The sequence below is a fragment of the Puma concolor genome, chromosome D3 (genome assembly GCF_028749965.1).
Source record: "Puma concolor isolate L17-30 chromosome D3, mPumCon1.1.hap2, whole genome shotgun sequence".
NCBI classification, from domain to species: domain Eukaryota; kingdom Metazoa; phylum Chordata; class Mammalia; order Carnivora; family Felidae; genus Puma; species Puma concolor.
The window spans coordinates 26,217,096-26,230,059 of NC_141678.1; the positions used below are offsets into that span (position 1 = coordinate 26,217,096).

A 12,964-nucleotide genomic window follows, 5' to 3' on the forward strand; every position below is an offset into this window, starting at 1 on the left:
CGGCCAGGTCCGAACCCCGGCACCCCTACGTCCAGCTGGTGAGCCACCGGGCCCCTCTGAGCATCTGTGTCTCCATCTGTGACATGGGGGACGTCATCGTGTGGACTCCTTGGTTGCTCTGAGGATTAGGTAAATTGACAGAGGTACTGGGCACACAGAGAGTCTGGCTCGCGGTCAGGGCTTGATCCGGGGGAGTCTGATGCGATGCCAGCCACACGGCGGGCCCTCAGGAAACACCCCTGAGTAGTAAGTGAGTGAGGCCACTGCATGTCAGGGATTCATGAAACAAGCAGCCGCGTCTCCCTAGGATGTCAAATCTAATCGCATCCGAAGGGCTCGAGCTCCAAGGTGTGCACTAGCCAGGTGATGTCCCAGCTCAAGGCAGGCGGTGGGTCCCTTCCCACAGCTGCTCTTGCTTGATCACCAAGGCTGGGAAGAGCGTGGGGGGGCTGAGGAGCAGGAAAGGGGCAAGTGCCGGTGGAAGATTTACCCTGGAGCTCGTGCTGTCCTGTTACCACTGGCCACGACAGCCCCTTGCACGTTGCAGGAGGGGGAGTAATCCATCAGGTGGATGCCTGGGTAGCACTTCTGCAGGAACCCTCCTGATTCCTAGCTGTCGTGCCAAACGTCAAGCTCGGGGGCAATCAACCCTTGTGAGTGCGTGCGTGCATGCGTGTGTGCATGTGTGTGTAAAATGGAGCTCAGTGTGTGCACATGCCAGAGAAGGAATTAACAACAGCATCATCATCACAGCTCACAGCTGCCAATTAAATTACTGAGTGTATGTAATGTACCAGGTCCTTGCCTAATGTTTCATTCTCTCAGACTCTACGAAGTGGGCACCATTATTCTCCTCATTTTAAAGAGAGGAAATTGACATTCCGGAAAGTGAAGTGACTCATCCAAGGTCACACAGCCCATAGATGGACGAGCTGGGACCTGAACCCGAGACTTGCCAGCACAAGCCAAGGCCTTTTGCTCTCTCCCGCGTGTTGGAGGCATTGTGTGGAGAAGGAAACGTTCCCCGAGCCTTTGCAATTCCAGGGACCAAGTGCTAAGCACAAATCTCGTCTCCTTCACTTCCTAGCTGTGGGATCGTAGGCAAGTTCTTCACCTCTCTGAGCCTCGGATTCCTTTGGTAAAGTGGGGAACCGGGAGACCCGGCTTCTGACCCTCACTCTTCCCTGGCTGAGGTAGCTTGAGCGCAAACATGATTTCAAAGCTCTGCCCCTCTCTGCGTCCGTGATCCTTGCAGGGAGGCTTTGGAGCACCTGCCATCAGGAGGAGTCTGGGTCTCCACCCTTTGAATGTGGGCCGGCCCTGCTCTGTGGCTTGTTACGGGACACGGAAGATGATGCCGCTGTGCCAATTTCTAGTGTAGGCTCAAGAGGCCTTGGATGCTTCTTCTCATCGTCCTGGAACCCTGGCGAGTCACGATGGGAAGAAGCTCGAGCTAGCTGTTGGAGGAGGAGAGACAGGCGGGGCAGAAGAGCCATCCTGGGCCGGGCCAGCCCAGACTGTCTGATGGCCACCCCCCCCCCCCCAAAAAGACCAGTCACAATCTGCAGAGCTACCTACCCAACACATAGCTGCCCAGAGGGGCACATGTGAGCCGGCAGAGACCAGAAGAACTGCCTTGCCAACCGGCAGACTCGAAAGAAATGATACAAGCTTGCTGTTTTATGCTGTTGAGTTTGGGCTCATTTGTTATGCAGCAGGAGCTGACTGACAGAGTAATCTTGAGACAGTCTCTTCCCGTCTCTGGGCCCCCAGTTTCTTCATCCGCAACAGGATGGGATTCGGGCTCCCCGAATTTTGCCGTGATTTCTTGGATTCCTCACAACTTTCGGCTCCGGGGAAATCCCATCTCCCTCCACTAATGGATTGGAAGGTTTTTATTTCTACTGTGGCCATTCCTTCCATGATTTCCGCTGGAAATCTGTGCTCCTGGCATCAATGCTGCCCTTGACTGTTGGCTCTTCCTTGTTGCCTGGACCTCAAACTGAATTCTTACAGCCCAAAGCAGCTATATCCCTGTTTAAAGAACTGTAGTGCCTCTGGACAAGGTACTTAATTTTTAGGGCCTGGAATTAACTTAGCACAGAACAGGTTGGCAGTAGCTGAAGAGAAATATTCCATGGCTATCAATCATACGGTTACTGGGCTTTGTTATTAGGTCCTTTTATTTCCTGGTTAGAGAGCTGTGTTGAGGCCCCATAAACAGGGAGGGATTTGGGGCTGGGCTTCAGAGCAGAGTCAGAGAAGGCAAGTCGGAGCCTGGCTGAAATTGTTTCCTTCCAGAGGTATGTGTACATTTGCAAAAGATGCCACGAAACGGAGGGGGGCGGGGAGGGGAGACAACTCTCTGAGCCTGAATTTCTTCCTCTGTAAGATGGGGTCAGGGAATTCTCCCTTGCAGAGCACCTCACGACTACTTATGGTGTGGTTATAACATTGGCCTTGGCCCAGGAGGCCTGAGTTCGAGTCCTGACTCGGCCCCTCCCCAGCTGTGTCCTCAAGTGACTTCATCTCTCTCAGCCTCAGTTTCCCTATCTGTAAAAGGGGAGTGCCACTGTGACATCACATAGGTTTCCTGGTAAGGCTTACATGATGTAGTTTGGGGAAAGCACTCGGCGACTGGCAAACAGCAAGTGCTCAATGAACGTAAGACATCCTTTATGATGGTGTCGCCATCAATGAAATAAGGCATGTCAGGTATTTAGCATAAAATCTGGCACATAGTAAGGGGTGAAAATGGTGTCAGCTGTGGTTATTTGCTTACTCTATGTGAGAAACTTTACTAAGAATACACATGTTATTTAATTAACTCACACACTTACCACCTCTCTCTTTTATTCAACAGATATTTATTGAGTGTTTGCTTTGTGCCAGGCACTGGGGATAAAGTGAACAAAGTATCCCATTGTGAGGCCTGCCCGAGGCCACTGAGCTACCGGGGTGGCAGGGCCAGGATTTAAATATAGCTCTTTTTATTTTTATTTTTTTTTTTAGAGAGTGAGAGAGAGAGAGAGAGCGTGCAAATGGGGGAGAGGGGCAGAGGAAGAAAGAGAGAATCTTAAGCTGTCTCCACGTTCAGCACGGGGCCTGACTCAGGGCTTGATCCCATGACCCTGGGTTCATGAACCTGAACCGAAATCAAGAGTCGGCCATTCAACCCACTGAGCCACCCAGGCGCCCCTAAACTAGCTCTTTTTGACTCTAGCAGCTTTTGTGTCTCCCTATCACGTGGTGTTTTCAAGATTGTGACCTCTGTGCTCAGCATCTACAGCTTAGGCTGTTTTTCTGTTCCTCACTCTGACTTGCTGTGTGATGCTAGGCAAATTACTTCCCCTCTCTGGGCCCCTCCCAGCTCTTCCATTCTATGATGTCTTCACCAATAATTCCTTAGTTTTTTAGTTCTCCTTTCTATGCTTTACAGAGAGGGGGAGGGAGAGGGTGAGAGGGACAGACAGAGAGAGAGAGAGAGATTGATTTCAGAAATCCTTAATGTTTTAAAGGGCTCGTGTTCCGTTGTGTTTTAGGTAAGCTGACGGAGCTGAGAGGTACATGATGGGTTTGGGAATAGGCATTTGGGGTATGAAGGGGGTTTAGCCTGGGGATTCCTGACTCGTTTTAAGATAACACAGCCTCCTTCCCGTCCCTAACACCAATAATGCAAGACGGATGGTTCTAATTAACGCTGCAATTCGGGGCGTCCGTTTGCTGTCTAACGGTCCCTGTTTTCACTGCTTGAGCCCCCCTGCTCACAAGGACCCCTCCTGGGGTGCCCGTCCCCCATTCCAGCTTGGCCAATTGACACTCTTCAGGATCCTGCTTGCATCTCACCCCTTCTGCACAGAGCTCACACAGCATCCTGCTAACCTCCCCACTCTCACCCCTCCGGCCACGGCCCTTAGCCTGCGTGTCGCCAGGTTGTCTATTTATGACACTCCTTCCCTTCCTGAGCTTTGGAGATTCTGGAGGCCTGGGAGCCTCCCCGGAGCATCGCAGAGACATATGGTTGGTCCCCCCAAAGCTTGTTCAAGCCCATAAACGCGGAGGCTACGGTGTGTGTGTGCGAATGTCAGCTCAGTCCTTTGTTGGCTGTGTGACCTGAGAAAGCCACTTAACAGGCTCTCTGTCATTTGCAAATCCGGGACATGGTGACAATAATATCTTCTAAGGAGTCCTGGTAATCATAGTGTCTGTTGATGAAGTGCCAGCTACGTGCCAGACCCCACGCGACACGCTGTGCATACATTATCTCTAATGTAGGTAATTTCCCCTCTGTAATTATCTCTCCCCACCATGGCTCTAATTTATGCAATTATTATCTCTGCATAATAACGCGCATGCTCTCTATCGCTCAGGGGTGTGAAGCATGCAGTTCGGGTTCGGGCACATAGTAGGTCCTTCAGAGACGGTGACTCGTCAGAGCCGATCTCCCAACGCCCGCGGCATCCACAGACCCGCCCAGTGGGTGACAGGGAACAACGCCCCCTCTCGCCTGCGTCGCGCGGTTTGCGTCCTCGTGACTCAGCAAACGTTGCCCAGCACCTACTACGGGCCACCTACCCCGCTCAGTCAACAGTGCAAACGCCCTCCCCCTCACCGAGGCGATAAATAACAATTTCCAACGCTTAGGCGGCGTGAGGGGCCCTGAGGACAGAATTATTTTTACTATCAAACCCAAATTGGTTTACTAAAACTGTCAGCGGAAACCAAGCAAGATAAATTAAACCCAGCAGCTCTCGGGCCTCACGTAACCCTCGCGGGTGAGATGCTATTTTCACTCCCTCTGTGGGAGGAAGGAGGCGCCAGGCCCAGATGCCACACTGCCAGACGCGCGCCAGAGTCCGCGGGGAGAGCCCGAGGCTGCTGACCGGAGGACTCGGCTCCCCTGTGCACCGCGTTAATCCCGGTACCAGCTGAAACCCTTCCCCTGCTGCCCGGTCGCGGCGAGCGCAGACTCCCTAAAGCGGCCTTCAAGGCTCTGCCTGATTCCACTGCCGCCCCTCCTGCGTCACTGAGCTCCAGATTCACAGGGCTTCCTCCGGCTCCTTTCAAGTGCGGGTGCGGGGGAGGCCCCCAGACTCTGGAGACAGGGCAAGCGGAGTGCATTCCACTCGGTCCCCGCTGTGTGGCCACGGGCGCCCTTCCCCTGTCCGAACCTCAGTGTACCCATCTGTCAAATGGAGGCGATGATGGAACCCGGTGCACGTGCTTGCTGTGAAGGTGCCTGCGATGTGACAGCCCTGGATGCACGCAGCGTTCAGCGTATGTTGGATATTCGAGCCCCGATGGGGAGAGAGGCGTGCTCTCCTGCTTCTGGACCTTAGCGCATGCTGTTCCTTTGGTCTCAGACACGGTTCCCCACCCCCCATCTTTGCCCGTCTTGGCGAGGGTGTCCCTGAGTCGGTGCTACTGACGCTTTGGGTCCACTACTTCCTTGTGGCGGGGTCTGTCCCGTGCACCGCGGGGTGTCGGGCAGTATCCGTGACCCCTCCCCGCCGGACGCCAGCAGCACCCCTCCCCCCACGCGAACGGCACGGCCAGAACCGCCTCCAGACGTCGCTGTTTCCCGAGGGAGAGGCTGCTTTCTCTGGACAGCCTTTTCCTCCCACCGTGGACCAGGCTCACCCTCCCGACCCCGGGCCTCGGGGGGGCCCCTGGAGTTTTCTCCTGTCTGTGCCGTGTCAGCTCCCGGTGTGGGCTCCTCCGGGGCAGGGCTGCCGCGTTCTCGCTCTCTGCCGGGGCCGAGCCTCAATGCCCCGTTCACAGCGGGCCCTCTCGTCCATGAAACCGGATCCGATTGATTTTGATGGCACCTCGAGTCCTAAGGCTCTGGGACCATGCTAGCCGTTGTGCTCTGTGGGGGCACGGAGGCCGCCCTGTGGTCTCACCATCACCCTCACCTCCGCATCGGATTACGCAGAAGGACGGTATGGCCTCCCCACCCCCCACCCCCACCTGCCTGGGGCCTCAAACTCTACCGACGGAACTGGCCATCACTGGGTTGGGGTCTCACTCTAGATTCTGCTTCTAAGTCTCTGATGGCAAATCCTTTGACACTCTAACTCTGTATAACCTTCTCTTGGGGGTCTTACCCTTACTGTTTTTTACATGATAATTTTTCAAAGTTTATTTATTCTTTTTTTTTTTTTTGAGAGAGAGAGAGAGAGAGAGACAGTGACAGCACCCAGTGGGGGAGGGGCAGACAGAGGGAGAGGGAGAGAATCCCAAGCAGGCTCTGCCTTGTCAGCACAGAGCCCGACGCGGGGTTCCAACTCATAACACCGGAGATCGTGACCTGAGCTGAAACCAAGAGTCAGATGCTTATGTGATCATTTTTAGCCAAACTTTTATTTCTTAGCATTGCCGGTCACGTAATAAATATGGGTTTCTTGACAAAGGGAGGCCATATCTCTATGGTCTTTCCATATTGTTCTGAACTTTCCTCCCTTCTTGTACATAAGAGGCAGTTGGACATGAATTTGGGGCTAAAAGTCTGGCTCTGAAACTTCATGGCTGGATGACCATGAGAAGTTGTCTTTATTCCATTGACTCTTATTTATTAAGCACCTACTATGGGGCCAGGCATTGATCTACATACTGGGGTTACAGCAGGGAATCAAACAAACAAAAATCCCTCTATTCCCACGGATGTGACATTCTAGATGGAGGGGATGAAACACTTCAACAAATATGACAATGTGTGGTGTGTTGGTGGCTCCAAGTGCCACCCACGTAGAAAAGTGAAGCAAGGTAAGAGTGTCAAGAATGACAGAGATGATCAAGGTGTGGGGGACATCTCAGAGGAGGTGATTTGTGAACAGAGGCCTATAAGAAGCTAGGGCGTGAGCTATGCAGGCTATTCAGGGCAGCGCATCCTGGGGAGGGTATGGGGGAGAAGAGATAGTGCAAAGGCCCTGGGGTAAGTTTGCAGAACAAGGAAGCCAGTGTGGCCAAACGAAGAAATGAAGCAGGAGACGTGGCCAGGGCTAGATCACATGGGATGTTTTGTAAGGACTTGGCTTTTATTCTAGATAAAATGTAAAGCTACTGTAGACTTTTGAGCAGAGCGTGGTGGGGACCTGCCTTAGGTTTTAACAGGATCATTCAAGGTAGCGGGTTACAAATAGCCCCAAAGGGGACAAAAGCAGGAGCAGGGAGACCAGTGAGGATGCCTCTGGAATAATCCTGGCATGAGAACATGGACCATGGTGGTGGTGGGGGGTGTGTCACAGGTGCTTGAACTCTGGGCATATTCTGATTCTCGAGTAGAATCAGCAGGATGTACTGGGGACTCAGGTACAAGGTGTGACAGGGAGAGAAGAATCTGACTCCCAGTGCGCATGCTGGAGCGGCAGCTCCTACTGGCCCACGTGAGTCCGTCGTTAAGCATCCGGGCATCTGGCGAGCCTGCTGGCATTGTCTTGGTAGCTTGGAACGGCCATGGTGGGAGTAGTTACTCGGAGGAAATTGGCAAATGCCATAAATCAGGGTGTTTCTCCCCACCCCACTGCCAACAAAGCCAGACGCTGGACACGCACCCGTTCTACTCGTCTAGAAAAATTCCCAGTCCTTTTGACCTTAGCAGCTTGTGGTAGAATGGATGATTCCTTCCCGACATGGGAAGATGGGGTGAAACAGGTTTGGGGAAGGGGAATCAGATCAGGAGTTTAACTTTGGGGTTAAACTCCTTCATTCAGGAGGCCTTTTAGACACCCAACTTGAACAGCTCAGAAAGCAAGGAATAGGAATTAAACAGAATAGTTGTCTTGTCCCCATAGGATTACTCTGGGGAGGACACGAATTTACGTCTGTAAAGAAACTCACAAACAGGAAGTGCTCCGTGATGAGAATCACCGCAATGAGAAAGAACTATCCAGACCAAGGCTTACAAACTGGGGGGCCCCTCAAATCTGGATCTGGCCAGCAGATACTGTTTTATTTTTGGGGGGGGTGGGAGTGGGGAAGGGCCATTATTCTACAAAATAGAATTTAAATGATTTTAGGTGGGGACGTACTATATCCCCTTCATCACAGACCCTTCCTCTCCTTATCGACCCACACTGACCCCACTCCCCAGTAACAGAAATCACGCGCCTGTCCTGCAGGAGTTTGAATCGTTATTCTCTTGACTCGAGGCAACCCATCGGTTTGCAGAGAAGGAATGTGAGGCCCAGAGAGGCTTGGTGATGGGTCCAGGGTTGCTCGGGATGCCCTGTCAGGGCACGGAGGAGGAAGACGGGGCTCCTCTCTCCCGGCTAACAGTGATATCTGGGGCCACCAGGCTGGCCGGAAGACAGAAAGTCTGCCCCCGGCGAGGGGTCCCTTCCTGATGCTAATGCCAGCGGTGGCCTGGCTTTTTCTGCTTTAAATGCTGGCCATTTCTGCTTTAACTGCTCAGGTCCCTGGATCAGCTGCCCCACTGCGCGCTTTGCAGTGGAAACAAAACCCCATCTAGTGTCAAGCTGAAGGTTAATTGAATGTTTGATGCCTAGAGGGAGTGAAAGGAAGGGCTCCCGGTTTCCTGTTTCCTCATTCAGGCCTGTGACACCGAGGGGAGATGTGGGCCATTCTTGGTGACGCAAAACCGCCCGTCTTGGGGACACACTGTGAGGAGAAGGCCGCTGAGCCCAGCAGAAGCGGGAAGCACAGACAATTTCTGGGGGTACGGGGCTGGGGGGACCTTCTGCAAGAGAAGCCAGGCTATCAGGAGTTGGATTCTCCTTCTCCTGGCTGAAGATCGAGGTGCTTTGCCAGTAACTTCTGGCGGTGGGGTGCTCCCAAGCCAGGACTACACCTTCATATTTACCATGAGGGCACTAGGGAGCCACAGAAGGCTTCCCACAGGAGACAGCTTTAGAATGGCGTTTTCTATGTGAAGCGTCAGCTAAGAAGACTCCAGGCCTCCCTTGAACTCTTTCCATAACCCCTACCTATTTCATTTTATTTTATGTTTAATGTTTACTTTAAAAATTTTTTTTTACCATTTATTTTTGAGAGACAGAGAGAGGCAGAGCATGAGCAGGGGAGGGGGGGGAGAGAGAGAGATACAGAATGCAAAGCAGGCTCCAGGCTCTGAGCTATTTGTTAGCACAGAGCCTGACACGGGGCTCAGACTCACGAACTGCGAGACCATGACCTGAGCCGAAGTCGGACGCTCAACCAACTGAGCCACCCAGGTGCCCCAATGTTTCTTATTTTTTTTAATTTTGAGAGACAGAGACCTCAAATGGGGGAAGGGCAGAGAAAGACGGAGAGAAAGAATCCCAAGCAGACTCCCAGCGCAGAGCTCGACGTGGGGCTCGAACTCACAAACCGTGAGATCATGACCTGAGCCGAAATCAAGAGACAGACGCTCAACCGACTGAGCCACCCGGGCGCCCCTCCACAACCAACCCCTTCCCAATATCCACGGCTCGTACACGGCAGGCGCGCACATATGTCCCCACCCCCGCCCAGAGTTAATAGAGACAATCCAACCTGCTCTTCTCCAATATAAACTTGACTGCCCAAGGGGCAACGGTCAGAGCCTTTCTGGAGCCTACAACAGGGCCTGGCTCATGGCAGACCCTCGAGAACGAGGTCTTGCATGAATGAGCACTTACACCAGACTCTGGAAGTCAGGGAGGTGGGAACAGGAGTGAGAGACGGCAAGGATGGGCAAGAGGTGTTCACAAGCTGCCTCCGGCAGCCGTGGGACACCGATGTTCCAAGGCCCTCGTACCAGATGAGAAGCGCCAAAGCCGGGGAGAAGCCTGAGGTCAAACCGTGGGGGAGCGAAGGGGATGGGATTCTGACCCAGGTTGGCCTGGCCCGAAGTCCGCAAGGGGCACCTGTGCGAGGTCTGTGCCTCTTTGATTCAACTGGGATAGAAGGTTCTGGGGCAGCCTCTGAGGGACAGCTTCAAAAGACGGTCACTCATAATTTTGCAAACGACTTCCCCCTTGCCAGCCTCCTCTGCACGGCACGGCAGGCCCTGAGTCATGCTTCCCAGCCGACTGGGTTCTGGCTTCAGGCTTGAGGGGAGCGCTGACCCCCTGAGGCCCAGGCTGCCTCCAGAAAGGCTCTTCAGAGCTTGGCACTCCCCGCCCTGCTCTCCACTGTCCAAGCCACGGTGTCTGGGCCTGCCGGGCAGCCCCTTCTTCTGCTTCTCCAAACACCACCATGTGTCTCTGTCTGCTTCTCCCCAGCCCTGGGGAGTTCAGGAGGGGGCAAGCCCTAGATGGAGCCTCTACTAGGCGCCCCCACGGAGTACAGCCAACAGCCGCACAGCCAGGTAACTCTCCATTCATTACAGTGTTTCTTCACTCAGCAGTGATCTCCTGCACGCCTCACTATGTGTCAGGCTCGGTGCTAGACCCCGGAGCAGAGCTAAATGAGAGCAAGCCCTCACTACGAGGACCTTCCGTTCTAGTTGAGAGAGACAGGTGAAGAAAATGAACTGCTACCGTAGGCAGAGTACCTGTTAAACCTCCCCCCTCCTCCTGACTACGCAGGCAGTTCACAGGCTTTTTCTCGCCACAGGGCCTTTGCATGTTCTGTCCCTTTCAGATACATGTATTCCGGCTCGTCCGTTAGTTCTGAGCTTTAGTATCAGATCAGATCCTCAGGGAAGGCTTTTCTGACCTCCCCCTTTATATCAAATCCCCACCTAGAACATCGCTCACTAAAGTTACGGGATGTGATTATTGGTGCATTGCCCCATTTCATGCCTGCTTCCTTAGTAGACCCAGTGTCTGGAGGCTAGGGACTCTGTGTGTTTATGATGTTGTTTCTCCTGCCACTGGGACCCCAGTTCTTCGCACGGCCCCTGACACATAGTAGCTGCTTCACTAGCGATGGCTGAAAGAACAAAGCAGGGGCAGTTGGTCCCCCACCATAAACACTCACAACTGGATATCTAAGAAGATCCGTTTCTCTTCCCCCACGTGAATCTTCCAGATACAATCTTCACCTTCCACGTACGGCTCTGGCCAGTTCGGGGACAGCACCACCCCGGCCGCGGCAGAGAGCTCCCCGCCACACGTAGCTGTAGGGGACAGAGACGGACAGACAAGAGACAGACACGCTTGGTTCACAAGGAAGCCAAGATCGTAGCGGTTAAGCGCATGGGCTCTGGAGCCCGACAGTCACGGCTCGCTGCGCACCGTGAACAGGGGCCTGAGCCTCAGACGGTCTGTGCGCGTGTGCGGGATGATTAAGTTGGGGCCGGCTGCCTGCCTCCTTCCGCTGAGGGTTGGTAGGGTTGGGGCTACGGGCCCTATAGCTCTCTCAGGATCAAGGACAGAGCTCCCCGTTCTGGAGAATCCCCAACAGCTCTATTCTTGTGCAGAGTGAGTAGCGGCTAACGGATGCCTCATTCCATTCAGGTGGACCTGGGTTCGAATCTCTGCCCCCAACAGACTCCGTGACCAGGCATGCGCCGTTTTGGAGTCTCAGGTCCCTTCCTCCGCACAGCTGCAGTAAGGCCAGCCCTGACTCCGTCGGCTTATCCTGAAGCTTAACTGATTGAGCTCATGGGGGCGAATGCAGCACAGCCCCTGGCGCCTGGCTCTTTAAATTCCACTCTGTTGACCGCTTTGGAAAGTTCTCAACGTGGCAGAGGCCAAAGCACCAATAAATTCCGCTCTGTTAAGCCAGCGCATTTAATACAGGGATCAATCCCTCACCACGACGAAGCCGTGACTTCACGCCAGCCGCCATCCAGGCGGCGGCTGCCAGGAGCATAGGGCTCTCTTCCTTCCACCACATGCTGCACATGCATCCAGGGTTGAGGTGGCTCCGCGGCCTGGCATGTGGGGAAAGAGGCAGGGCAGGGCCCCGGGAGCTCGTGGAGAGGAGGGTTCGACCCAGCCCACACCGTCCAGAGGGGCTCAGAGCACAGGTCTCTGAGAAAAAAGGAGACCCAAGAGCCATTTCTACCTCGACCAGTTACCCTCAGTCTGTTCTTAGGAACGGTCTGGTTCCTCGTGGCTTTGGGTTCCTCAGCTGTAAATGGGGTCAATATTATGTGCCTCACAGGATTGTAGTGAGGATTAAATGAGAAAATGCAGCCCTTGGCAACTATTATCAATAGCATCATTATTATTAATTGAACTCAGGGCTGCCGTGTGTGGTTGGGTGGGTTGTGCACTGCACAAAAGTACATAGCAAGGGGGTACAGAGGAGCTGAAATCCACGCAGAGATCTTTTCACTGAGCTATGCACTATGGGGTCTGTGCTTGTAGGAAGGGGCACCTTTAAAAATTTATCAAGCTTGGGGCGCCTGGGTGGCGCAGTCGGTTAAGCGTCCGACTTCAGCCAGGTCACGATCTCGCGGTCTGTGAGTTCGAGCCCCGCGTCAGGCTCTGGGCTGATGGCTCAGAGCTTGGAGCGTGTTTCCGATTCTGTGTCTCCCTCTTTCTCTGCCCCTCCCCCGTTCATGCTCTGTCTCTCTGTCCCAAAAATAAATAAACATTGAAAAAAAAATAAAATAAAATAAAATAAAATAAAAATTTATCAAGCTTGGAATTTTCTCAGGGACCAGCAGCAAATTTGACCCAAAGGATGGTGAGCCCCGGAAAGGGTTCTAATGCTAAATTGGTATGTAAATTGGTGACATACTTCTAAACCGGGGCCTTGACCTTTTCATCTGAAGGGGTCCAGGTCCCTGAGGCACCCTGGGAGGAGGACGGTGGGGCCACTCACCTCTGCATAGGGGCTCTGTGTCGTTCCAGTACGGGTCCCGCACATTGATGCACTCGATAATGGCCGGACCCTGCTCCAGCGAGTGGCCGGGATCGCAGGTGAACTCCACTATGGTGCCGATGTTATAGGTCGGGTCGGATGTGGTGAAATTCCCATTCTGAATGTAGGGCTCATAACAGTGGCCTTTCTCAAAGGCTGGGGTGGGGATACAAAAGAGGGGCAGCAGCTCAGATGAGGCAGGGGCTCCCCGGAGAGCTGGATCTCA

The 12,964-nt window shown here is 53.6% G+C and overlaps 1 protein-coding gene across 1 annotated transcript in view; it reads right to left on the minus strand.

The window, feature by feature from the left end:
* The window catches only part of SEZ6L (seizure related 6 homolog like), a 181,580-nt gene that overhangs the window by 39,538 nt on the left and 129,078 nt on the right, over positions 1-12,964 (minus strand). The window contains 2 exon segments of the mRNA XM_086682196.1: positions 10,903-11,041; positions 12,700-12,894. Coding sequence (XP_086538322.1) covers positions 10,903-11,041; positions 12,700-12,894 — 334 coding nt within the window.